Consider the following 25,320-nt stretch of genomic DNA (forward strand, 5'->3'; position numbering starts at 1 on the left):
CCCCCCCCCCCCCCCCCCCCAAATAATGTAACTTAAATGCAGGCGAAACAATTTATCAGCAAATCCATGAATCAAATTCATACTGGAAGTTGGTCATATGGAAACTCTATACTTAAACATGAACTGTTGAAGTTTAAAAGTAAAACTGTTGCAGCAAATGTGTAGCCCATCAGTCAATCATGAAATCTTAATATTAATAATGATGTAAACAAAAGGAGATGTTTATAACCAGATGGAGATGTTCATAACCCTCGTTCGTTGTGAACTTTGATTGTAGTTTCCTCGGTCACGGAAATATCAATTTTTCCAACAAATTCAATCGCACATTTTAATTAATAAATTTTACGATGAAATCTAGGCTATCCAATTCGAAAATTATCATTTATAACGGCAGAAAAATAATATGACCCTACTAAAGCAGTAAGATCATAATTTTCTATTACAGCTAAAGAAATTAGCTCTACCAGGTAGAATCGTCTAGATGGGAGACAGAAAAGTGGGGGATTAGTTATTGCTTTCTGATTATTTCTATTGCTTTCTGACTATTTCTATTGCTTTCTACTCATTAAATGTAACCATAACCAAGTTATAAACAATGAACAATACCTGCCCTCTTTATTTTGTCACTAAATGGAAAGCCTACTGAAATCATCCTAAACATCATGTCAGCTCAATATAGAACTATCAAGCAAATTCCTGTCGCTATTACAAATAATTAGATTGCCTTAAAAACAAAATTAAAAACCGTTGGACTAATAATATCAGAGATGAAAACTCAACCACGAAGCTGTAGGGCTGACATGACAACACCCCAATTCAACTTTAAACTATTGATAAAAACAAACAGGTTACTTAAAAATGTTCTGATAATTTCTTTGTTGAAGGACCGTTAAAGTACTTTATTTGACAGCTGGATGTGTGTTTGGTACATTTTGTCACGTGATCTCTCATTCAGATTTCCGAGATTTTCCAACTGTTCGGTACAAGCCAGGAAGGCGACTTTTAAACATCGACAAAAATGATGTTTGTAGAATCCTTCCGTTGTCATAGACTTCTGATTGTTCCTGAAAACAGAGCATATGATAATAATTCAAATAAACATATAATTAATTCATTCCTACCTCTAAGTCGTGGAATGTATACGACTGTATTTATTGACACGTGACAGCGATTGACTATTATCTGCTCGCAGCAGGAACTAATCAGATACACTTAACAAAGAGCCACGATAAGATTTAAGAATTATAAGCCATTAAATACTGACCAGGTTGTAGCTGAAGCAGTTTTCAAAGAGGGTGAGCATATCATCTATAAATTCCTCGCAACTTTCGTACTGCAAGTAAAGCGTCTTTTCTTTGATTTGACTCAGACAGATGGGTTTTTCTATCAAGTCATAGTAGTCAGGAACCTGATTGAGAAATGTATTGAGTTTTCTGTGGGAATTTGAGCCTTCAGGCTTCACAAGATTTAGATACTGATAGAAAATAACCCTGGTCTTAATGATGTCTAAATTATGAAATTACGTATTATAAACATCATTAACTTAATAATAGTATTATTAATACAGCTAATAACCTAGTTCCAAACCTTCTTTTTGTCCACAAGGTCAATAAAATCTGCACTTTCCGGGGTTTTTAACAGATCTGACACAATTTCTTCGCAAATCTAAAAATTACTGAGTATCAAGATGTAGCTAACATTAAATAATTTAAATTTTGAGCGCACCGAAAAGTAGTTTTGTAATCTATTAGTAGAAGATGAATGAGATATATCCAGAAAACCGGTGTTATTTTGTAATAGTATAAAAATAAAATATATTATATATAAAAAAATAAAAAGTCTCACCCTAACCTCTAACTTGTCATCCAAGCCTCGTTTCAGACTGCGTCGGTTGGACCTATCTTCCCTTGACTCAACTTCTTCTTTGTCTTCTTCCTTTCCTCTCTTTCGAGACCGAGATTCTCTGGCAGACTTTTTGGACCTAGCCCCTCTGTAATAGAAAATTAAAATTATTGTATTGTTCAGGGCATTCAAATCTTCAAGGAAAACGTATACTCTAGTGTGTATAGTGCAACTGTGCAAGCGGTTTTTTAAAACGATCCCTTAATGTTAATTGTCTATTAATTAAATATTTGACTATTCTTACTTGGATTTGGGTTTAGGTTTGGCTTTAGACCGGGAAGATCGTTTACTAGAGCTTTCTTCTTCTTCCTCCTGTTCTTCTTCTTCTTCTTCTTCTTCGCTCTTTTCCTCTTCATCCTCTTCCGTCCCAGTCGACTCCTCTTCATCTTCGCTCTTGATTTCTTGTATACGAGACCGTTTCTTAGTCTTCTGCAAAGAGAAGGTAACGATGCAAATTTATGCTGATTACTCTTGAAATACAACCCAACGATATAAAAATTCATGAATAATGAAGATTCTGGTTAAATCTAAAGATTTGTTGCAAAACATTAAAACGGAACCTAGCATTAGCTCTATATATGATAACCAGGCCGTGAGGCCATGCAATAGGTGAACTATTTCTTATATTACCTCTATTTTCCTCTTTTTTCCTGCCCTGCCTTTATTTGAATTAGAACTGTTCCTTTTTTTTGGTTTAGGTTCCTCTACCCTGTCCGGTTTGCAAAACGAACATTTCCAACGTTTACTGTCAGGGTGAAAGTGGTTTAATTTAATAGCGAATTTAATTTATATACTTAGATCAATCGATAAAACACAACAAGTTAGCAACATGAACAGAACAAGCTGTTGGTTATCTGATATAGATCACCAAATTGTGTTCAATACTTTATGTAGTCCCCCAATTTCAAAGTTTTCGCTGAATTAATTAAATTCGGTTAATTTTACCTAGGAATAGCTTTAACAGGAGGATCGTGACATTTCATATGATACGTCTCCTCGCACTCTGCACAAACCAGTAACTTTCCACCTTTACGGCACACCGAGCAATTTGACACCTGCTACAAACAGGAAATCGGTCAGGTTAAATGGTCAAATGGAATGTATAAGAAGCTTTGAAATAGTCGTATATCAATTTTGAGTAAAATAATGCTAAATTTGATTGATTTCATATCAATTATAAAAGTATAAAATGCAGTGTAAAGTAACCTCTTCGTCAGATGACTCTTCGTCACTACTCTCTTGAGATTTCTGACATTTGTAACACGCCCAGTCACCCCTGAAATTATACAGTCATTGTAACCATTTTAACAGTATCCAGAAATACTTAACATTCATGGGGGACGGGGTGTTATCACCAATTTCGCCGTTCCGGAATAAATGGGAATTGGTCACGAGGGCGGAAGTCGCGAGGGCAGAGGTTGCGAAGGCGAAAGACCCAAGGGCGAAGGACCCAAAGGCGGAAGTTTCCTAAAAGGTTGGACTCGAGGGCGAAAGACGCAAGGGCGAAAGTCGATCACATGACACATGACACAAGGGCTGCAGTTTCCTAAAACGATCACATGACTCACTTTATCATGGAACCACACACCGTCCTAAATGTTGAACTAGTAATAATACAAAAACTGCAACATCACACAACTTAATTCTAATTGTATAAATTATATTTCAATCATTGTAGTGATCCTTATTTCGAATTCATTGTAACTTTACTTACAAAACACACAGGGTTATTGAGAACGCTTAAAGTTAATATAACTCACAATGTAATCAATCAATTTTGTCAAAACCCGAATAAAATAATATCAACAATAACATAAACATTTCACATAGCACTCTTCAGCAAATCAAGATCAAATCAACATCATCCTCGTACAAATAGTAGTTCTCAACTATGCTGACGATTCTCCTATCCTTGTTTGTGTCACTATTGGCCTTCTTCCTCTTAGGCGGCTGCTCTCCGAGCGAATTGGCTAAGATCTTCTTATCCGTTGAGGCCTGCTCCATCTGGACTGCTGCGATGAAGTTGAAGATGGTAGGGTTGGCGTGTCCAACGAGAGCAGAGAACTTCTTATTCCAGGACTCCATCAATCTCTTCGTGTTGAAACAGTTGATCAGATCCCAGGATATTATCGCTCGTGACGTTCTGATGTCCTCACATACCATTGTGTGATATGAGATCATGCTCTCGTTTACAAAATTATAGAGTTTTAAAATGTAGCAAGCTGTGCGCCTGAATGTCAAAACAGCAACTGCGAAACATTCAGTATCAACCATGCCTGTAAAAAGTTTAAACTTTATGACAGGACCGCCGAGAGCAGCATCCTGTCCAATTTCCAGATGAGTATTATAAAATCATGAATGGAGAACATTTCGCCGTGCAAAAGGCTTAGCTGAGCAATTTGGCATTGGAGATCATTTTCAAACACAGTTTTAAGGACGATTCAAATGTTATAATTTTAAATGTATATTATAGCCTGCCAGCACCTCTTGCTAAATAAATGTTGTTTGAAAAAGGTGTATAGGGAGCGTTCACATATGGCATCAGCAAGATTTTAGCCAATTTTACCCCCCCCTCCCTCTGTCAGCATTGAGTGACCCAACCCCCCCCCCCCCCCCCCAATGACGTCAGCATTCGCCAGACCCCCTTGCCTTCTTAACCCCCTTACTTAATACTTACCCCCTCCCGTCAGCCAGCGAGGGGGTATAGAAATGCTGGCGGACGCGGATGTTCCCCCGATGTTATAGGCAGGGAAAATTAGTATGCGACTGATATAAACAGTTGGTCGACAGAGTTAAGTAATTCACCGAAGTACTAATATTAAGGAAATTAGCGAAGTTTTATTGTTAATAAAATTGATTTGAACCAACAATTTTTGCCAAAATTCACGTTACATTTCTGCAATGCTTAGACCCCGTTCAGCATTTCCAAACCCGCCCTTTCCCCTCAGCTTCTGACGTCCTAATATGTGAACGCTCCCATACCCACAAATCAATTGTTCAATATTCCAGCTCAAACTTTTGAAGCTATCAGTATAATTATAAGTGTAGACTGTCCCTCATCACACCGAGACCAATGGAATGGATATAATTAGTTGGTGCACAATAATATTAATGGTGGTATGTCAACAAACTCAGCGCCGGCCTAGTGACTCTATAACAGTACTAATTATAGTGCCCTATTATAATAGTACTATATACTTTGACTAGGTGGTATTAGGACATGATGCGATGAGGGAAAGTATCGACTGAATCCGAAAAACAAAGACGTAAACGTTATTAAGAGTACGAGACCAACATAGATAAAACTTTGAAGGAGAGCCAAGTTTGAGCTACAATATGAAACAATTTCACTGCCACAATTGAAATTTGTATCTGATGAGGGCGGTAGTAAACTGACCACAGCTATGCTTAATAAACCATATCATTTATAATTTAGACAAAATAGTATAGTCTGATGTTTGGAATAGAAGTATCTTGTTATTTAAATCCAGCTACACCTCAACTACTACAATTACAACCATGATCGATGAAGATACAGTAAAGATAATCAGAGGAAGGACTCTTACCAGTCAGAATCTCATACACGGTGGTTTCCGCTACTCTAAGGATGGAAAGCTTACCACTGATGGACGCCAAGCCTGGAGATGTGTGAGGAAGAAAGGCAGTTGCCGTGGTCGTCTGTATACCCTGAACGAATCCTTGGTGGTAGTGAAACAGATACATAACCATGACGCTGATATCGCTGACTGTGAATCAAAAGAAGTCCTCTCAAAAGTCCACGATCTGGCTGCTACTACGATGACCACAAACCACAACATCTTTTGCTCCGTTACTGGCTCCCTGTCTCAGGATGCACGTGCCCGCCTCCCTAACGAACAAGCGGTGAAGAAGAGGGCACAGAGAGCCCGCCGATACGGAAACCCTAGACCGCGAGCACCTACATCCCTCGCAACTCTTCAACTGGAAGAGGACGACTGCAGATCCCTTTTCGGTGAATCTATGCTTCAATTCGACAACAACCTAGACGATCGACGTGTCAACATCCACGCAAACCTGAGAATCCTAGAGCAGTGCAGCAGCTACCTTCATATCCTCACCGCAGGTGTTCTACAACAACTTGGTGGAGTCCTGGAACAAGAAGTTCTCTGCTCTCGTTGGACACGCCAACCCTACCATCTTCAACTTCATCGCAGCAGTCCAGATGGAGCAGGCCTCAACGGATAAGAAGATCTTGCGTCTTTCGCCCTCGAGTCCAACCTTTTAGGAAACTTCCGCCCTTGGGTCTTTCACCCTCGCCACTTCCGCCATAGTGTCCTATACCCGAATAAATGACAAAAAGCAAGAAGATTTAAAGATTTAAAATGCTAAACTGAAATGTAAGCACTAAGCACCAACCTTGGAATCCTCTTGAGAGGAGGATCATGACAGATGAGATGGTAAGCACTGGGACACTTGTCACAGAGGATTAGCTCCCCCACCTTCTCGCACACACAACAGTAGTCGTCATTCTCCTCGTCGTCTTCCTGAGGTATGTTGTGGTCAGGAATGTCGTGTTATCTATAACTATAAAATGTGGTGAAACTTGTACCCTTGTTCGAAGGATGAAACACGCTTGAAGACTGCTCTTAGGAGTCGTTCACTTATTACGTAATCACTTTTTGGCCAATTTTTAACCCTCCTCTGTAATAATTTTACACATAGCTATTGTGTCCACCCCCCCCACCTCTCGATTGATTACGTTATATGTTAACGACCCCTTATTTAAAGAAAATCACTCTGCAAATTGAGACAAGGTACCTGCTCTTCTTCGGCCGAGCATTCGCCACTGTCACTACTTGTCTCTTCTGCCTTCTCTACAACTGGAGTACAATCCGGACACAGCCAATCTCCTTCTGGAACCTGAGAAGAAACACCAATTGTTCAATGTATTCTCAACAGCGGAACATTAAATAATACTGATTCTAACTAAATATGCTAATTTAATGTAATAATTTAAATGTTATTTACCTTTTTAAGTGGAGGTCTAAGACACCCACAGTGATAGCCAGTGTCACAAATATCACAGATTAGCAGCTTCTTTTCGTCTCCCTTCTTCTTACACGACTTACAGTTCTAAAAGCGGACTCGTACAATAAGTAGATAAATTTGGACGTATATGAAATGAATATCCTATTTAGGTATCAAATCAATAAGATTTGATATCATTAGATATCAATTGAGTCAAATGGCTTGCGTGCTACTGCTCAATCACAATATTGGAAAACGACTAAATGAGCGTGTTTACTCACAATGTTGTCAAGACTACGCTCCCACTTGATACAGTTGTCAAGTACACTGAGTAACATGTGTAGATCAGAGTACGTGGAGGCTCCCTCTACCAGATCTCGCCATTTCTGAGAACAGGAAGATAGTTAGGGCTTTAGGGTACGGTAATAAAGCGAGCATTTGGTTGAAAATTCAGAAGTTTATTTGAATTAAATGTATCTTATCTTCAGATTCGTCTAAGGTAGTTTCATACGGCTTTCTTTTTGTCACAACTAATAAAATGAACAGAAAAGAATACAGTACCTGAACTCTGTCGTGGTACGTAAAGTTGACTGCGTAACCAAATTGCTGACTGCACATTGGTTTCTTCAGATATTTCGCTTCTATTGTTACTTGTAACATCAACATGGCTGCACTGACCTGGTCAACGGTCGGTAGATCTGAGGTTTTACGGGTTTAAATTTTCTGTTATTTTACGTTTAACTATTCTGTGAATATTATATGGTACAATCCTATGAAATTAAAAATCTACATACGAATAAATTAAATTATACTTTATCTCATTAGTGTTGCACTCTCCTTTTATTATTTCACGAGTGTACACGTCATTTTAGACTACTAGTTCTTCTTCCAATGTTTTTATTGGCCTTTTGTTCTAAACCTCATTACACACGGTTAGCATGCTGTTTCCATTTCACTTTCCTTAATTAGGGTTAATTGTCACCTCTTTTGTTTACTCTACAGATTGACATGTTTAGCTTTACCTTATTTTGGATGATATTACTATTAGTTTAAGATCTTATCACGTGACCAGCATATGTCTCACGTGACTAGTAGTATTTAGAGGCAGTCAGAGAGACTGTCGAGGACTTTTTCTGTGGAACGGATTCTTCCTGTATTACTCTCTAGTCTATACGTTTGAGATTTCTTATTTTAACCACTGGTTTCATTTGTACCCTATAGACCTATTACTTTATTAGATCTTACAGCATGAGCAGTGGCGCGGCGTTATTAAAGCTGAGCAAGTGAGCATGTTAAACTTTAAGGAATTGAGGTTACTAAAAGTAGAAATTAATTGTCTGGTAGTCCAAACATATGTCCTTGACTGAGAATTTGCACAGAACAGGATGGCAAAATTTGCAGTTTGAACCTCTATTGCACCCAAATTTCCGCTGAGTACCGTTACGACAGTATTTGACACAGTACTTCGGATGTCCAAAATCACAAATCTGGCCGTTGTGTTCCTTCTTTCCTTTGTACTTCTCACAAACCCTCTCCTTTACAACATTCTTCAACTTCTGGCTGAGCTCTGAGTCGTTGATCTCAGTATGAGATGTGTCAGTTTCAGAAACACTTTGATTATGAGACTGCTGAGTAGGGGAGATAGTCTGACTGTTCTGCTCACTCATAATCCTGGACATTGCGGGATCAAGTTTGGTGACACTGTTATGTCTAGATTTAGATTTCCTGGGTTTGACGGGGTTATGTGAAGCTTTACAGTCCCCACAAATCCACACGTGAGCAGAGAGGAGACTGATTATAGACGCTTCCGTCATACATTTATGAAAAGTTTTGACAAACTCACAGTTGTGTGATCCCCGGAAACATGTGGCTCTTCAGCATCCAATTCGACAACATACTGTTCGTTGCAGTCATTGCAGGAGGTTGGAAGAAGTGAAGAGATACCAAACATGATGCGGTAAACCAATGATTCCTTCGTATACAGTTTATTTTTATCTTCATCAGCAAGGTCAATACTGAGAAACTCTGCACATGGCTCCAGCATTTCAAGATTGAACTGATTAAGTTGTTTGTAGTTGACTGTTCGCTTAGCGAATGGATCAAATGCAGTGAGGACACGTTTAACCAGTACATTAGACTCTGCCCGGAGAAGCAGGCCCCCAAACGCAGTTTTAATGAGTCTCTAACATGCTCACAAACACAATTCAAGTATAAGCAATTCAATGTTGATGGGGTGTGGCCCCCAAAAATTGAATTTTCAAATTTTGGTGACGGAATCCTCGAACAAGTAGGTACAGTATGCCAACTGCAAAGCAACAACTCTCAAATATAAAACACGGCGGTGGTATAAGAGTTAAGACCCAACGTATGGGTACTGACTTTTGGACCCCCCCCCCCCCCCCCCCTGTATTTCCAGTATTCCATTTAGTACGCGATATACGAATTACGAAAACTCTCGTATAGTTCTACAAGTTTTAGTTTTACAGGTTTTGGTTATAAAAACTATAAGAATCTAGAACTATCCATTTCAGGAATCCCGAACTTTCAGGTAATTATATTCTAAAATCAGTCCAAGCTGCACATTTTGTTTTGTCCAATTCATTTATTGCAAAACCTCGAGATAAGCTAGAAAAAGAATCAAAAGATCGCAAAATGGAGCTTTCAGTTTCACCGTCTTGGAAAAGATTTAGCTGGAAAACCTTTCGGGTGTTTGGAGCAATTTATCTGCAGAGTGTGATAATCTACGCTTGCGCAGTCGGTCACTCAACATTTTACGCCACTCATCTTGTCAACAGAGGTTTAAATATGATGCTTTTTCTAAATGAAATTTCAGTTTCTAGGTCGTTTGCTTTAAATTTATGCTTCTCAATCTTCGTCAATCGAATTCATGGTTAACAGCAACGCCTATTAATGAAATGGGATCAGAATTATTATTTCAAGAATCGTGATTAATTTAAATTAACTAAAAAATTGGAATGATTTCTGGCATTGGGAACATTTGCAACATATTATTATTTTATGATGTCGTCGGTTATTTTCTCAGAACCAAGAGAATGTCCTTAAGAGTAACCCAGTGCATCTTTATAGCAATAGTCATAGTCAACTTTCTTTGTAAGTATCTATCTGTTTTAAACTTCGAATGAGGGTATACCTATCGTTTCATGTTCTTCATTTTTGAGGAATATCATTTATTACCTACCTTGCAAATTTAACTTGTGATCTATGCTGTCATCGGTAAAAATTAGTAACAATTATTAATCATCTCAGTTATGGGGATCGTCGAGTGGCTCCCACCAGACTACAACAAACTCCTGGCTGCTCTGCTAATACTACTGCGTACCATTCACGGCTATGCAGGTTTCATATGCGCCAAGGTGACAGTTGAATGCTGTAGAGCATGGTTCCCTGACCATACAAATCTTGTAGTCGGACTCGAGGTTAGTGCATATTACCTCGGGGTTCTCTTGCAAACCTCATGGCAGGGCATGCCTACGAAGCTTTTGGTTATCAGGGGCCTTACCTGTTCACTGGTATAGTTAGCCTCCTATTCTGGGTATACAATTTCATTTGTATGCCAAGAACTTCTGAACCCGTGTTTGCTAAAGTTAAAAATACAGGAGACATCATTGAAGCTCCTTGGTCCGATGAAATTGTGTCAAGTGAAGGTAGCGACAAAGGTAGGGTTCCAGAAAAGGAAGAAGCTTCTCCGCTTGGCCTCTACTGGCCGGTTGCTATCCCTCTTGCTGCAATGAGTCTTACGGTGGTGCTTGAAGGTTTCTCGGCGGCCATAACCACTCCTTACCTTAATGATATTTACGATCTATCCATTAGTCGTGGAAGCAGTTATGTGTTTGTACAGTACATTGGATTGATGATAGGGGCTGCTAGTTCCGGCTCGATCTTGCAACTAGGGTGGTTTTCTGCGAGCAAAGTCATGGCAGCAGGTTCCTTTATCTGTGTTGTAGGCGTGATGCTCGTCTTCCCGGGTCAGGGCATAAAGTTTCTGTATGAAGGAGTTCCACAGGTAGCCTATTTCGGTATATTTCTCCAAGGGTATGGAAGCCAGATGATTGGGGTAGCCACCCTTCCAGCAATAGAGGAGAACCATACAGTATTAGGTGGAAGACCATACACAAGGAACAACAAGTCGTATGCCGCAACTCTGTGGCTTTGTGCCTGGATGATGGCCATGTATGGAGGACACTTGGTGGCCTTGATGGTGATGGATTTCATGACCTACAGCCAAGGTGGCTGGATGTTGGCAGCATTCAGTGCACTGTCTTTAGTAATGTGTATTTCTCAGGATATTGCTATCTGGAGGTCTAAAGGTGCTTCAAGGCGAGCCGAATTTGAACAAAGTTTGGTAAAAGTGAGCAAACTTTCTGGTATGCAGTCGGGAGGAAATGCAGAAGGAGCCGGGTCAGCTAGTGAAATAGAGATGATTGGTCTATGTAAACTGTGCTAAATGTAACTGTACTAAACTTATTCGACACTAAATGCATTATTGTCTACTTTTAAGTAACTACACATTTTATTTACAATAAGTTTGAGTTGGTTTTATTTGTAGCTGGAAATCCGGACGTACAGGGAGGGGGGGTGGTTTTGAAAATTAGGACACACCCGGAGTCCGGGTCCCGGACGGGGGAGAGGGTGGTCTGAAAATCTGCGATTTGTACTGTTATAAGTACTGTTATTATGGGCCATCTAAGTAGATGGCCCCTAATAACAGTACAAAACTAAGTACAAAACTAAGTACAAAACTAAGTACAAAACTAAGTACAAAACTAAGTACAAAACTAAGTACAAAACTAAGTACAAAACTAAGTACAAAACTAAGTACAAAACTAAGTAAAAAACTAAGTAAAAAACTAAGTACAAAACTAAGTACAAAACTAAGTACAAAACTAAGTACAAAACTAAGTAAAAAACTAAGTAAAAAACTAAGTACAAAACTAAGTACAGAACTAAGTACAAAACTAAGTACAAAACTAAGTACAAAACTAAGTACAAAACTAAGTACAAAACTAAGTAAAAGACTAAATACAAAACTAAGTACAAAACTAAGTACAAAACTAAGTAAAAAACTAAATACAAAACTAAGTACAAAACTAAGTACAAAACTAAGTACAAAACTAAGTAAACTAAGTACAAAACTAAGTACAAAACTAAGTACAAAACTAAGTACAAAACTAAGTACAAAACTAAGTACAAAACTAAGTACAAAACTAAGTACAAAACTAAGTACAAAACTAAGTACCTGGTTTCATGTGTTTGGTGATGTTATCAAGTCCTCCCAATCCCGCATAACCCAACGAACTATCCATAGTCACCACATCCTTCTTCAGCCCCTTTATCGTCATTTCCTGGTTCCCTATTAATATGTGATGCCTTCTATTATTGTTTATCTTCCTGATAGCTGTTCGTATTCTCTCGTCCTCTTTGTTGAGATTTGCTAACAGAGCTTTTTCTCGTACTCCTCGTTTGTTTAGTGAGAGTTTAAACTCGTCGTACGCTGCTAGAGTGGGGATAACGAACCAGGAGGGCGTGTGGTTGTCAGGTATTATTCTGTAAATTAGTGATGTCAATAATTGTGCAAATAATTTGAATCGTGATATGCGAGAGAATAATGTTTAGTGAGATGTTCTACTGGCACTTCACTTTATATTAACAATCGAACAGTTTACTGAAAAAATAAGTTGAATCCTGTTCTAAAAGATGTAAAGATAAATTCTTACATTGGTTCCTGTCTAGTCAGCACACCACTGTCCTCGCTATCTTCGCTGGTATTACTGGTATTCAAAGAATTTGCTTTCTTCTGTATATTATCGAAGTATTTTCCTCCCCACCATCCCTGAAATAGCTCAATCAGCCTATAAAAAGGAAAATATCATAATATCATCTTGAAGCATCAGAGTATTTGCTCTTAATTCTACTGATACAATCAACTGGAGATTTGACTACACACCTGTTCGATAAAGAAGCCGGGAGTTCCACTGAATAACCAGTACTTAGCATAGTTCCTGTCCATACCAAGAGGTTCGTTTCTTATACTTTGTACGAGATTCTCTAAGTCACTCTGAAAATTATGGTTATAGATGTGAAAATATAACAACTTAATAGAGCAGAATATGATCAATTAATATAAATAATAATGGGACTAAAAAATCGCAAATTAATATATGTATATAATAGTCAATAAGCAAATATTACATCTTCATATTACATCTTCATATCTAAATATTACATCTTCATGAAATAATCGGATTTCATAAATATCTTGATTGCACTTTCAATGCTTAGCGTCAAACCTTGAGCTGCTCTTCCTTTTTCCTTTGGATTTGTATTGAAGCTTGCTGTTCTCTGAACTTGCGCTCTTTTATTTTCTCTTGTTCTTGCTTCTCCCTGGATTAAAATAATCTGTTAACGTAGAACTAACAATACTAACACCACCCAATTATCAGTTTAGGCCATAATATTTACAGATTTACAGTAGATACTTAAAGTCAAGTAAAGCTCTAATGAAAAATGAAAAGCTCTACAAAAAATAAACCAACCTTTCCTCACGTTCCTCAACTTTCTTCCTCTTGATATCTTCCTGTCGCCTCTTCACGGCGGTAGCTAGGTCAGACGGCTCTTCGTCTTCGTCTTCACTACCTATACCTTAGAATTAAGTTAAAAAGCTGGCATTAAATACACAGATAGTAGTGACAGAATATCTGATGATTGAGGAACAATATACTAGTACTACATTTTAAGTCTAAGCGAATATAATGTTTTCAAATTGAAAACTAAAAGTTTAGTCTAGAATAGTATAGAATAGTCTATATTAAACTAACCCTCGTCCCCGTCCTCCTCTTTTTGTTCATCCTCTGACTCAGACTCTACTTTCTCCTCAGACTTTTCTCCCTTCTGAACAACGCCACCCAGTCCCTTTTTCAAGGTATCCTGCATGTGCTTTAACTTCTCATCTTGTCTTTGTTTGTTTCTCAAGACCGCCTCTGCCTGGATCTTCTTCCTGAAATCCGATTTAATTTAATATTTCCGGTTTCCCGCAATTACTGCCATCATAAAACTGAGTGTACAAGGTTTCAAATCTACACGGAGATTTTACAGTTTTACTTCCTTGAACGACACCGTCGTTCAGTCCACTGTGTCATTGCTTTGTTTGGTATCGACTGTTGCAACCCGTATTTAAAACATTTGAGAAGTCTCATGTGATTTTGTGTCATTTATTGTGATTCGTGACGTCTAATAATTGTTTTCGTTATCACGTGTTTTTTTCTGTCACGTGATGTTTACTTTATGTTCTTATTATGATTGTGTCACGCAACTTCTAATTAAAATTTCACAGAGGTCAGAAAGAATTTGTGAAAGATGGCGGAATCATCTACAGTAAACATTCAAGTAATCTCTGTGATCAAGGTGCAGACGTTCAAGCTTAGTTCCAGTCAATCAAACGATCATTAACTCAGTCGCTTTTATTTTTTCAACATGGCCACGAAATCAGGAAAAGAACCAAAGAAACGTTCCAGAAATTATACAACATCTGAGACAGAGCTACTCCTTGAATTCGCTGGAAATAAAAAGAAGATTCCACGGTGAGCTCCAGCTGGAGGGATCCTGGTGGTACAGCAATTTCTGATATTACCAACTACGATGTCAGCCAAGGAAGAGTTGATGGCACCGGCAAAAGATCTGAAACGTTTTGATTTTGATGCACAAATTGGCTCCACGGTGAGCTCCAGCTCACCTATCATTGCTCTTTCTCCCGATCGACAAGGAGTTTCACAACTGAATGGACAAGATTTAGTTGGGACTACGTGCCGTTTATGGCTCTGTTTAGGTTGGCGTGAATGATGCAGAGATTCATGACTACTTCTCGTATAACAACAACCTCCTGATTCACCATCGGAATTGTTTGACCTGTCTGCTCCTCCGACACCGGCTGTAGAGCCCACTTCCACTTAGGCTGCTAAGCCTGGTCCTTCAACACAGGCCGCACAGCTACACCTTGAATTGGCTGGAAAGAAAAAGAAGATTCTCGGTGGAAGACACGCCTGAACCAAAAAGAAGCAACAGAACGTGACCCGGGATTTGAGGAGGCAAGAGTTTAAAGAAATCCTACAAAAAAGGATATTATCGCGCTGAATGAGCTCCTATCGAACACGGACAATAGTTTGTCGGATATATTGAATGAGCTCAAGAATGTTATTGTTTTATATTGCCTATTATGTATTGTACTATTTACTATTTCTAGATATAATTCATTGTTAAAAACTGAGTTTATAACTTGTTAAAGTGCGCTATAATTTTATTTCACTATCTATGATCTAAGATAAAATATCGGTAAAGAACAGCAAATAAAACTGGAAACTATATAAGATAATTATACTAATAGAACCTGGCAAGAACTGTGAGAATATAACCTTCACATCCACGGTTCAACTCGGCACAGACGGATATGAGTGTGCTCAATTTGGTTTCTATTAGCCACATCAGCTAGTTTGACCTGCGCTACCTCAGTCACGTGACAGTTAATACGTCTGATCAAAGCCCTAAATGATAAATACTCCTCCTTACCTAAGTTGAGTGGTCTTGTCAATATTCTCCTGGATAGCAGCATTGAAAGTGCCCGTCTTGAAGATCTCATTGCCCAAAACAAAGAGGACGTGGATCTTCTGAGAGGGGGTCAAGTCGTAGAACTCAGCTCGCTGTAGAGCTTGGGCGATATCGTCCAGTTCTGAATCTTCGTATCCCTTTTGTTGCAAGAGGTATCTAGGGGAGAGACAATTAATATAAAGTGGATTTTATTTGATATTGCAGAATTTAATAAAAGTATCTGTTTGGGCCCGGACGGTGCCGGTGGTTCTAATGACCATTTACTAAAATACATAGATACATCATTGCCATTACACGGTAAATTCTATACAAAATAATAGCTGCTGTGTTTTACGGTACAAACACAGGAACTCACGTGATATAAACAAGAACACAAGCTCCAATGTTGAACTCCGATAAATCAACTGTACTGAGCGGTACCTCGAGTTGAGGAATTTTAACCTGTCGTAATATCTGTGGTCAACTTCAATGCAAACAAAAACAGAAGAAATTTCCATCAACAATATATAATAGTAGGATGTATCATCTATGAATCATGCCAATCTAAAGCGCTGTTAATAATCGTTTTCTACTCTAGCAAGATTAGAAACTGTTCTGGGTCTTCCCACGATTTAAAAAATAATTATAACCTTATCCCTAAGTTCTTGTCCGAGCGTCTGTAACATACTGATGAGAAGGTTTGACAGGACTTTATGACCTCTTGGCCCTTCCAAACTAGCTTGTAAGATAAGATCTGCCGGACAGATAATTTAAATTTTGTACGAAAGTATGAAATGAAATGAAACGATCAGTGGGGGGGGGGGGGTCAGTGCCAAATTACTCAGCAATCAAAAAGTGCATCAACATACCATAATTATAGTTGAGATCATCTTCAGGCTGAGTGAAGATATGTTTAAAGAAATGAATAGCATCTGCAACGAGCGCTAACTTAGGGAAGGCTTCGGGTGAAATGCCCGATGGTAAATCTACTGGGATGTAGGGTGGTAGCTCCTTGCTGTCATCCAGTGACAGATCATCTATTATTATCTGAAATTGTATAAGGTTTATAGTACACGATTATGACACCGTGGATGCGGACTAATTCAATTGAATGGAGATCTCGCCATGGAACAAGTAACATATATACATTATACAATATATGCAATATTTGGAACGGAAAATTATCTCTATAGTATACATACATGTTATAACATTTATGTATACTGTATAGATTTCTATTTTCTTGAGTCAACTAGCCTATCATGCTACGATATAATAAAAGCATCTCACCCTCTCTAGAGCCTGTTGAGCGAGTCTTGCTTGCCTCGCTGCTTCACGCTCTGCCTCTCTCTGTCTCATCCTCTCCTCCTTCAACCGCTGCTGCTCTGCCATCTTCTCTTCTCTCTTTTTCTGAAGACCTGCTATTCTCAACTCTTCTTTCTCTCGGATATACTTCTCCCGTTCTTCAAGTGTCATCTTCGTTCTGTTTGAAAATTATTCTTGATCAACTAGCGCAAAAACAGATGAAGGAAAGAAAAAGTGAATGAACACCTCGAGTTCTAAGTAGATATTCTGGTGAATAATATTCGATGTAACTGAAACTCTTTTTATTATCTCCACTTACAGCCTCTCCCTCTCTAGAAGCTTCTCCCTCTTTTCTAACAGCAACGACTTGACAGGCGTAGCAAATGGGAGTTTCTCTGATACATTGCTGGTCATGGACTTAGCGAGATCGTTCACTATTAGGGACCTTCTGTAGCCGTTATCTTCAGCTTCAATTCTGAAGAAAAATTTTGGTTATCATTATGGATCGAATTATCTTGATGTTTAAGCCGGAAAGATATTATCATAATTACATTTTGTAGACTAGGAACAGGTCGAGCTCAAGGTTTGGGAACGGTTTATATCGTGTAAGGGGTGACAATTTCCAGGACCCAGGGTCCCAGTCCCTTGTGAAAGTCATCGTTTGCTCGACCGCATGATAGAAATCTTTATACTCTACCAAAGCGAACCGGAAACGATCCATGTATGACGCATGTAGAAGCTGGAGAATAAATTTCGTTTATTTCATCACGTACGCAAACTTACATTTCTCTGATCGTAGAGGATATGGAATTTCTGTTAGTGTAGCTGAGAAGAGACGACTGCTTCATTCCTCCTTTTGTGGGAGTAGATGCGTTAGCACCCTGAAAAATATTCATATGTTATTTCCGCCTTGCCGCTAGGTACAATAACTGAAATGATCCGTGAATAGTTGGTTATCTACCATTTGTTTTGTAAAATTCAAACCCCGGGAAAGTCTCATTGCGCGGCGCCCGCCTAAAATAAATGGCCTCTTTCACAAGACCCTCTTACATGAAGATTAAAATGGGTGCCCGCGTTTACGCCTCTTCCGCAAACATCGACAAACGTAAACACTGAAATCTCTAACCATTTCATTTACCTCGCGCGCTACGTTTATTTCTTGAATGCTGCAAAGAGTGCGACTGAATTGCCCGCCCAGCAACAAACATGATGGTTTACAGGAATTCGTGCGAGGCACACTATTGTCAGTATGGCCAGAAGAACGAGAAGCCGGGTGGGATGATTTATGCGCAAGACTTGGGCCTTACTAAGTTGAGCTTTTCGGAGAGATGGGTCAGAATATTGAAATTGGAAGGTTTAAATTAGAAAATTTAAACTCTTTGTACTTGTAGGGAAAATATTTGAAATGGGTTACAGTACCTTTGGTGCGATCTGATCCTTGTACTTTTCCACCAACGTCTTCACTTTATTTGTGAATTCTCTGATTTCCAAGTTTTCCACACGTTTCTTCTTCCTTTCTTTCTTCTGTTCTTCGGTGAGTGGAGCTTTCTTTGGCTTTTCAGTTGAACCAGGGGTTTTATTCTTCTTATCGCTCGAGTTATTAGGCGAGTCGCTGTCTGATATTATCGTTACTATCTCTTCTATTATCTGAAAAGTTACATGTTTATTTTTCGAAGGGAACCGCTGATAAAATTGGACTCCACGAAAGAGGCATTTTGCTTGAAATTGTATATACAAAATTTACGATTCCACTTACTGCATAGGGTGATTTCTTTGGAGAAGATTTGACGGGGGAAGATTTATTGGGAGTTTTGGACGGGACTTCTTTCCAGGTGGTAACAAGTCTGCCATCTTCACCAACAGAATGTATCTTTATCATCTTCGGGGCTAAATTTATTTGTTTTATTAGCTTAATTTGAATTATGCCCCGTATTGCCTAATCTGTATTTATCGTTTGCATAATCTAAACAGCATTACCTATTAGGAATTTCAGCCATCATAATTAATAAACAAGGCAAAACACGTAAGGTTACTGTAATAACTCCAGCAACAATTTTGGTATAATAATAACCACCTCACCCAGTCTGCTGTCTCACAGTGTCGCAAAGTAAATGTTTACTGCTTCGACATTAAAATGTAAATGTTGTCAAGATATGAAAATAAGGAAAACATATTGATATTTAGGAGGGATTTATTTCAAATTCAGAGAAGCTTAAAATAGAGATAAGCACAAACCTGTAGTAGGTTTTGAAGTGGAAGGAGTTTTAGGTGAAGGTTTACTTTTACTTGCACTGCCGCTCCCCTTTGAGTTAATAATCTTCGGTCCTGACTTTTTACTGCTTTTGTTTTTGACCTAAGAAGATATATTATGTTTTACACTACATTTAACTGCCATAAACTTTCATGAAACCAGTAAAATGGCCACGTTTTCATAAAAACTCACAATGAAAAAATTTGACAATATTTGTGGAACTGGTAACGGCTGTAAACTTACATTACTAGGGGTTCTCAAAACAGATGTGATGGTAGCGAACTTATGGGGGATATTATATTTCACCAGCATGTCTTTCTTTACATTGAACATGTTTGATTGTTTGTTAGTGTGCTCACGTATAAACATCTTTATCAGTTCTTTACTTGGCATCTGTAATATTCTCCTGAAAGAAAAAAGTTCGCATCAAATAATAATTTTAATTGATAGTTGATTAAATATTCCCAAAAAATTATACGTGCCTGCTGTCAAAAAACGAGATAAAGCAGCATGATTTGATCATCCAAGAAGGTGATAACTTAACTCACTCTAATTTATGGTGAGGAATATGATTAAGTTGTTCCCCTGTACCCAGTAACATTATTTTGTAACTGTACATGTCCTCGTCCCCCTCCTCAGCATCAAGAGATGTGATGCACTCCATTATCTTACCCGTCCTGAAGAAATTATAAATAGTAGTTTGTTTATCTATTGTATCAAAGCTTGCTACAAATGTAAGAATTGACGTCAAGTCATTAACAATAAGCTAACTCAATATTAGAGTTGAAATTAACCAACAATTTTAAGGCAACTTTAACTGTAACCTACTTATGTTCCTCTCCCACCGTCGCTTTCACTATCTCTCCAGTCACACAGTGACTTTTATACTGATTAGTAAGGGTAGTTGCCATCCAGTCTAAGTTTTTCTGGGAGTGATGAGCCAGCAACAGGGTTGGTTTCTCCAGAACCACTGGAAACTTCTCCAGCTTCTTTCGGGCAGATTCTTCAGCTTCAAGCGCTTCTTCGAGGGTGAGGTTAGATTTGCCTGTTAGTGAGCATGACCATACTTCTTTGGTGTATAGTTGTGCTTTTGCAATGTATTCTCTGTGTTTATTTTAAGGATATTTCGCTTGAATTTTGGATCAGTTAAATTTGCGGCTGTTAATAATTCAATTAATATTTCTTTCATCTCAACTTTATGATCATGGAAGATGTAAAAGTTCAGATGCCAAACAAGCAACCAAATATTCAATACTAATTTCAGTTAACTTCATATCAAAAGGATACTCGTATGTCTTGAAGACTTCTTTAGTAGCTCGGATGTGAAAGACCTCATCGTCATCTTTTAGGTCCTGAGGTACTGAACGAAACTGATATGGTGCCTTGTGCAACAGGGGCATCTTCCTAAAAGTTTGGTTATACATTAAATGAATTTGATGACAAATCAGGAGTATGACAAGAATCGTTTAATATAGAAATTGAAATCAAAATTGAGAGCAGCACCATACTTTGAAGAAACTTCACAAACTTGTTGGCTGCGATTTGGAAAATGTAATGTATTTTGAAGGACAAACTGTCGTGATATGAAAACAATAAAATCACTGCCATCTTGTTATAACTTATAACATATAATTGCATAACCATTTAGAATTATTAATCTTTCAATGTTAATCAAATTCTTTAAAATTATGCTTTTAAGATAGAATAGAGCATCAAAGTAGATGATTTAGAAATAATAACTGTAATATGAATATTCAAGTTTAGTAGCTAAATCATGAAACACAAAGATAAGACTTGTACATTTCACCGAGGTCATTACGTTGGCTGCAGCATGCAAGCCATGTACCAGTTGCACATTTAACTCTTTTAAGTCAAAATATTTTTAGACCATTCAGGATACAAATTTTTTAAAGCAGACATATAATCTGTTATCTACTACCAATAATTGTTTCAATCGCTTGATATTCATTGAAAGCGTCAAATTAACTCAACAATGGACAATAACAGTTGGTTTTTATCATGGGATCAAACAATCCAGTGAGTTCATTTTGTTAAGTAGGATGGAAAATGACATGCTCTTAAAAACAAATTAAACATCATAAAGAGTCAATCTATCAGGGGTCAATTAATTTCCCTTCAAATTACTTCCTCCTCCTCCTCGTCATCACGTGCAGGGTTTTCAGCATATTTGGAGAGGTCGAGTGAGAGAGTTTTACTGACAATACAGTTGTCCTCTTCCGGATAAATTCCAATCAAGCAGTCAGATTTTGTGTAAAATTCCTCCTTTAAGGAGATGATGATGCACTGTGTATCTTCTTCGGTCTGCTTTCTAATGTACCTAGCTACTCTATTGATATTTGTATTGTCAAGTGCAGCATCAATCTCATCAAGAACAAAGAATGGTGATGGTTGATAACTGTGGATTGCAAACAGTAAGGCAAGAGCTGCTACCGTTTTCTCTCCACCAGAAAGATTGTCCATAGGTCTGAATCTCTTTCCGGGTGCTACACAATTGTAACTGATTCCATCGAGGTAGGGTTCCTCAGGATTTTCAGGACCTAAGAATGCTTGGGCACTTGGACTGTTGGCCAAATGCTTGTAGATTTCATCTATTTTGGCTGATACATGCTCAAATGCATCCATAAATCTGTCGAAACGTTTCTTTTGGACAGCTTCAAAATCATTCTTTGCCTTTTTGGCCTTCTTCCTCGCTACCTCAAATTCGTTTGTCGTTTCCTGAAAAATTAATACTTGTATCAGCTAATCATAATTGTACATAGGGTGGCAAAATCAGATAGTGTGCTCTAATATTTTGTAGGCCAGGTTTCGATTCAAATTTTATGTAATCAAAGAAGGAGCAACCTGTATTGAATTTGACATTTGATCTCACTGCTAAAGGATAAAAGTATTGTGTTAGCACATATTTGTTTTTCAAATTGCAGAATACGATACGAGTATTAAAATATTTAAACCAAGATCCATCAATGAAATTGTGATTGATGTTTTTACCTGTAACTTTTCTTTGACGGTATCAAGTTTTTCCACAGCCTTCATATTTGGTGCAGTAATACGTTGTAAGGTGTTCAGCATACTCTCAATTTTCTTCTCAAACTTCTCCAGTTCATGCTCTATCTCCTTAGAATCAACAAAATCCTTGAGATCAGTGTCTAACCCAGAGTATTCCAAAATAATTTTAGATTCCTTTTCATATATCTTGGAAGCAGCTTGACTTGTTAAACTATCAATTTCAGTTGATGTACCCAATGACTCACTGTCTTGCTCTGATGTCTGTGTTCCAGTAGGATTCTGGATATCATCCATGCTTCCTTGTTTGAGAGGAAGCTTGATATCTTGAAGTTTACAAGATTTTAACAAACCATGGCGCTCTGCTCTTTTCTGCTCAAGATTAACCTCTTGAGTGTTTACAAGCTTCTGAACCTTCGTTATCTCCTTTATGTGATCACTGAGTATCTTCTTTATCTCTTTCAACTCGATCTCTGTTTCTTCACATTCACCTTTGAAATTCTCTCTCTCTTCAATAGCTTCAGTTAAAGCTGTTTGGGTTCGCTCAATCGATTCTAGCTGTACTTTCTCTTCATCCTCAAGTTCTGCTAATCCAGCTTCATCAGCAATAAGCTGATCTTCATATTTCTTAACTTGCCCTTTGGTATTCCTCCTCTTCTCAAAGTCAAGCTGAGATTGAAGCTTAGATTGGTGATTTGCAAACTCCAGTCGTTTCTTTGCCTTCTCCTGTTGCTTAGATAGCTGTTTCTCTTCATATTGCCTTATGTTGTCAATGCCAAGGTTTTTGCAGAAATCTTTAAACACTTTATCCTCAACAACATTCAATTTGTCTTGATTCTCATCGATTTTAAGTGAACGGTCATCAATTTGCTTTTCTAGATTTTCCAGCACTGGTCTTACATCTTCCAGTTCATTTTCAATAGTAGCAGCCTCTTTATTGTATTCTGCCATAGTCTGATCAATGGAACTATCTCTGTCACGCTTAGAGTACTTCAATCTAGTTTCAAGACCATTAATCTGGGATGTCAAGTTATTGAGCTCAGGTTCTTTTCTTCTAGTGATGTTGAGTTCTTTCAGCTCCTCAAGATATCTGTCTCTGGATCTCTTAAGACCATCAACTGCTTTCTCGTCCCATCTTTTAGCTTTTCTCTTGATGTCAGAGGCACCTCCAGAGATAATACCTGATTTGCTGAACAAAGTTCCATCAAGAGCAACAGCTTTGTGGCGCTCAGTTCCACTGAAACACAGTTTCCGGGCCTCTTCCATTGTATCACACACCAGTGAGTTACCACAAGCATATTGAAGTGCTTTCTTGATTTGGGGAGGATCGTATCTTATAACATCAATCACAAGTTTAGCTGAACCACCAAGATTTCTAAGTTTTTCGTTTGTGGGCTTAACTTGAATAGTATCAAGGGGAATGAAAGTGGACGGTTCAGACCTTTGCTCTTTCATGTACTGGATACAATCTCTACCACACTGTTCAGAGTCAACCACAATGGCATCCATGTTCTTTCCAAGAACCTTAGTAATAGCTATCTGGTATCTCCTATGTACTGGCTCACAAAGATCAATAAGTCTGCCATGAACACCTGGAAACAGTCTCTTCATGCTTTCTAGTGTTTCAGCTCTACGCTGATTTCTAGCACTCTCGTGCTTATCAACCTTAGCATCTCTCAATTCTGACTGAACACCTTCCAAACTTGATTGTATCTCTGAGTGTCTGGTGTTAGCAATACGGATCTCGGCTGCTAGCTTGTCTTTATCCAACTTCAGTTTATTTACAGTCTGGCTGTTCTGGTTAATATACTGTTCAAGTTTCGATATTCTTTCCTCAAGTTGTCCTTTTTGTTCATTGAGCTGGACTTGACGAGACTCCAAATCAGTTCGCTTTTGCTGTGTCTGCTCCAATGCCTCCTCATCACTTTGTTGCTGCCTCTTAATCTTGGTCAAAGTTTGTCTCAAAGAAGTGGTTTGTTGACTAGCACTTTCTTTCAGAGTGTTGTACTCCTGCATTTGTGTATCTTCCAGCTCTATCTCCTGTGATTCTTGGTTATCCTCTTCGTAAGCTTCTATCATTGACTGAACCTCAGCCAATTCTTTTTCTAGATCAGCTACAACAATTTGATGATTCTCATTGGCCATCTCAGCTTTTGTTATCTGCTTTTTGGTGTTGTCCACTTTCTTCTGCAAATGTGCAACTTTCTCTTTGGTCTTTATGTACTTTGGTCTTTTGAGGTTCAATTCTACTTCTTTAGTTTTGACATTCTTTTCCAAAACTTGTTGCTCACGCTGTATTTTTGCTATTTCGGATTTCTTGTTCTTCAACTGCCCTTCTACTTTATCTTTCCTCCTATTTTCTGACAGAAGCTGTTTGTTTATGGATGCTAGTTCATCTTTCAAACCATTTATCTTTCTGTCAGTGTGAAACAGTTTGAACAATTGAAACTCAAGTCTAGTATCATTCAAATCCTTAGTCAGATTTTGGAATTTGTCAGCTTCTTCTTTCTCTGCTCTTGCTTCCCGCTTTTCAGCTGCAATTCCTTTTCTCTTGTGGTAAGAAAAGTTTGTGTCTTCCTGAGCCTTGTTCATATCGTCTTTGAGCCTGTCATATTCTTCCTTAAGCTCATCAGACCTACTTATTTGCTCAAATAAGTCTGTTCTCTCTTTAGGAGTTTTCATGGCTATGGATTCAACTGCACCTTGGAAAACAAGGAAATTCTTTGCTTTGATAAGAATTCCCAGAGTTTCTAGTTTAGCTTGGTATTCTTGAGGACTCAAGACCTTGCCGTCAATTCTATACTCAGAACCGTTACCAATGATGGTCCTAGTAAAATGAATCTCATCACCATTTGACTCTTGATAAACAGCTGTAACATAAGCTCGATTAGCAGCTGCCTTTCCAACAACAGCACCATGTATCAAGTCTTTCAGGGACCTTACTCTCAAGTTGGATGTTTTATCACCAAGCACAAAACTGATGGCATCCATAAGATTACTTTTACCAGCTCCATTAGGACCAATTATAGCAGAGAACTTAGTGAATGGCCCAATCACTTGGTATCCTTTATAGGATTTGAAGTTTTCCAACTCCAGCCGTTGCAAGAACCCCATCCTATTCCTGTAAAATAAATAATTTGTTAGTTGACTTGAAATTGAAGTTATATTTAACATAATAAGACAATATTAAAAAATAACACATACATAAATCGTCACAATAAGGGCTTTACTTG

General features: G+C 38.2%; 1 protein-coding gene across 1 annotated transcript; it reads right to left on the reverse strand.

Annotated features, from left to right (window-relative positions):
* Positions 1 to 856: 856 nt before the first annotated feature.
* LOC134820135 (uncharacterized) lies at positions 857 to 25,204 on the reverse strand. The gene is made up of 35 exons (XM_063830357.1): positions 22,073 to 25,204; positions 21,209 to 21,799; positions 20,351 to 20,478; positions 19,892 to 20,167; positions 19,612 to 19,740; positions 19,307 to 19,469; positions 19,048 to 19,165; positions 18,569 to 18,699; positions 18,232 to 18,459; positions 17,596 to 17,693; positions 17,132 to 17,287; positions 16,798 to 16,990; positions 16,377 to 16,554; positions 16,158 to 16,261; positions 15,884 to 15,969; positions 15,490 to 15,684; positions 13,746 to 13,924; positions 13,464 to 13,569; positions 13,218 to 13,311; positions 12,875 to 12,985; positions 12,645 to 12,760; positions 12,167 to 12,474; positions 7,471 to 7,607; positions 7,191 to 7,295; positions 6,910 to 7,014; positions 6,700 to 6,801; positions 6,298 to 6,425; positions 3,109 to 3,178; positions 2,848 to 2,960; positions 2,533 to 2,647; positions 2,147 to 2,331; positions 1,846 to 1,990; positions 1,588 to 1,665; positions 1,265 to 1,408; positions 857 to 1,064 (listed from the first exon to the last, which is right to left on the reverse strand). Exons 1-35 carry the CDS (start codon positions 25,199 to 25,201, stop codon positions 948 to 950), a joined length of 8,361 nt encoding a protein of 2,786 aa, XP_063686427.1. The 5' UTR covers positions 25,202 to 25,204; the 3' UTR covers positions 857 to 947.
* Between the last annotated feature and the right edge of the window lie 116 nt (positions 25,205 to 25,320).

The sequence above is a fragment of the Bolinopsis microptera genome, chromosome 8 (assembly GCF_026151205.1).
Source record: "Bolinopsis microptera isolate Bmic1 chromosome 8, MBARI_Bmic_1.0, whole genome shotgun sequence".
Classification (NCBI taxonomy): Eukaryota; Metazoa; Ctenophora; class Tentaculata; order Lobata; family Bolinopsidae; genus Bolinopsis; species Bolinopsis microptera.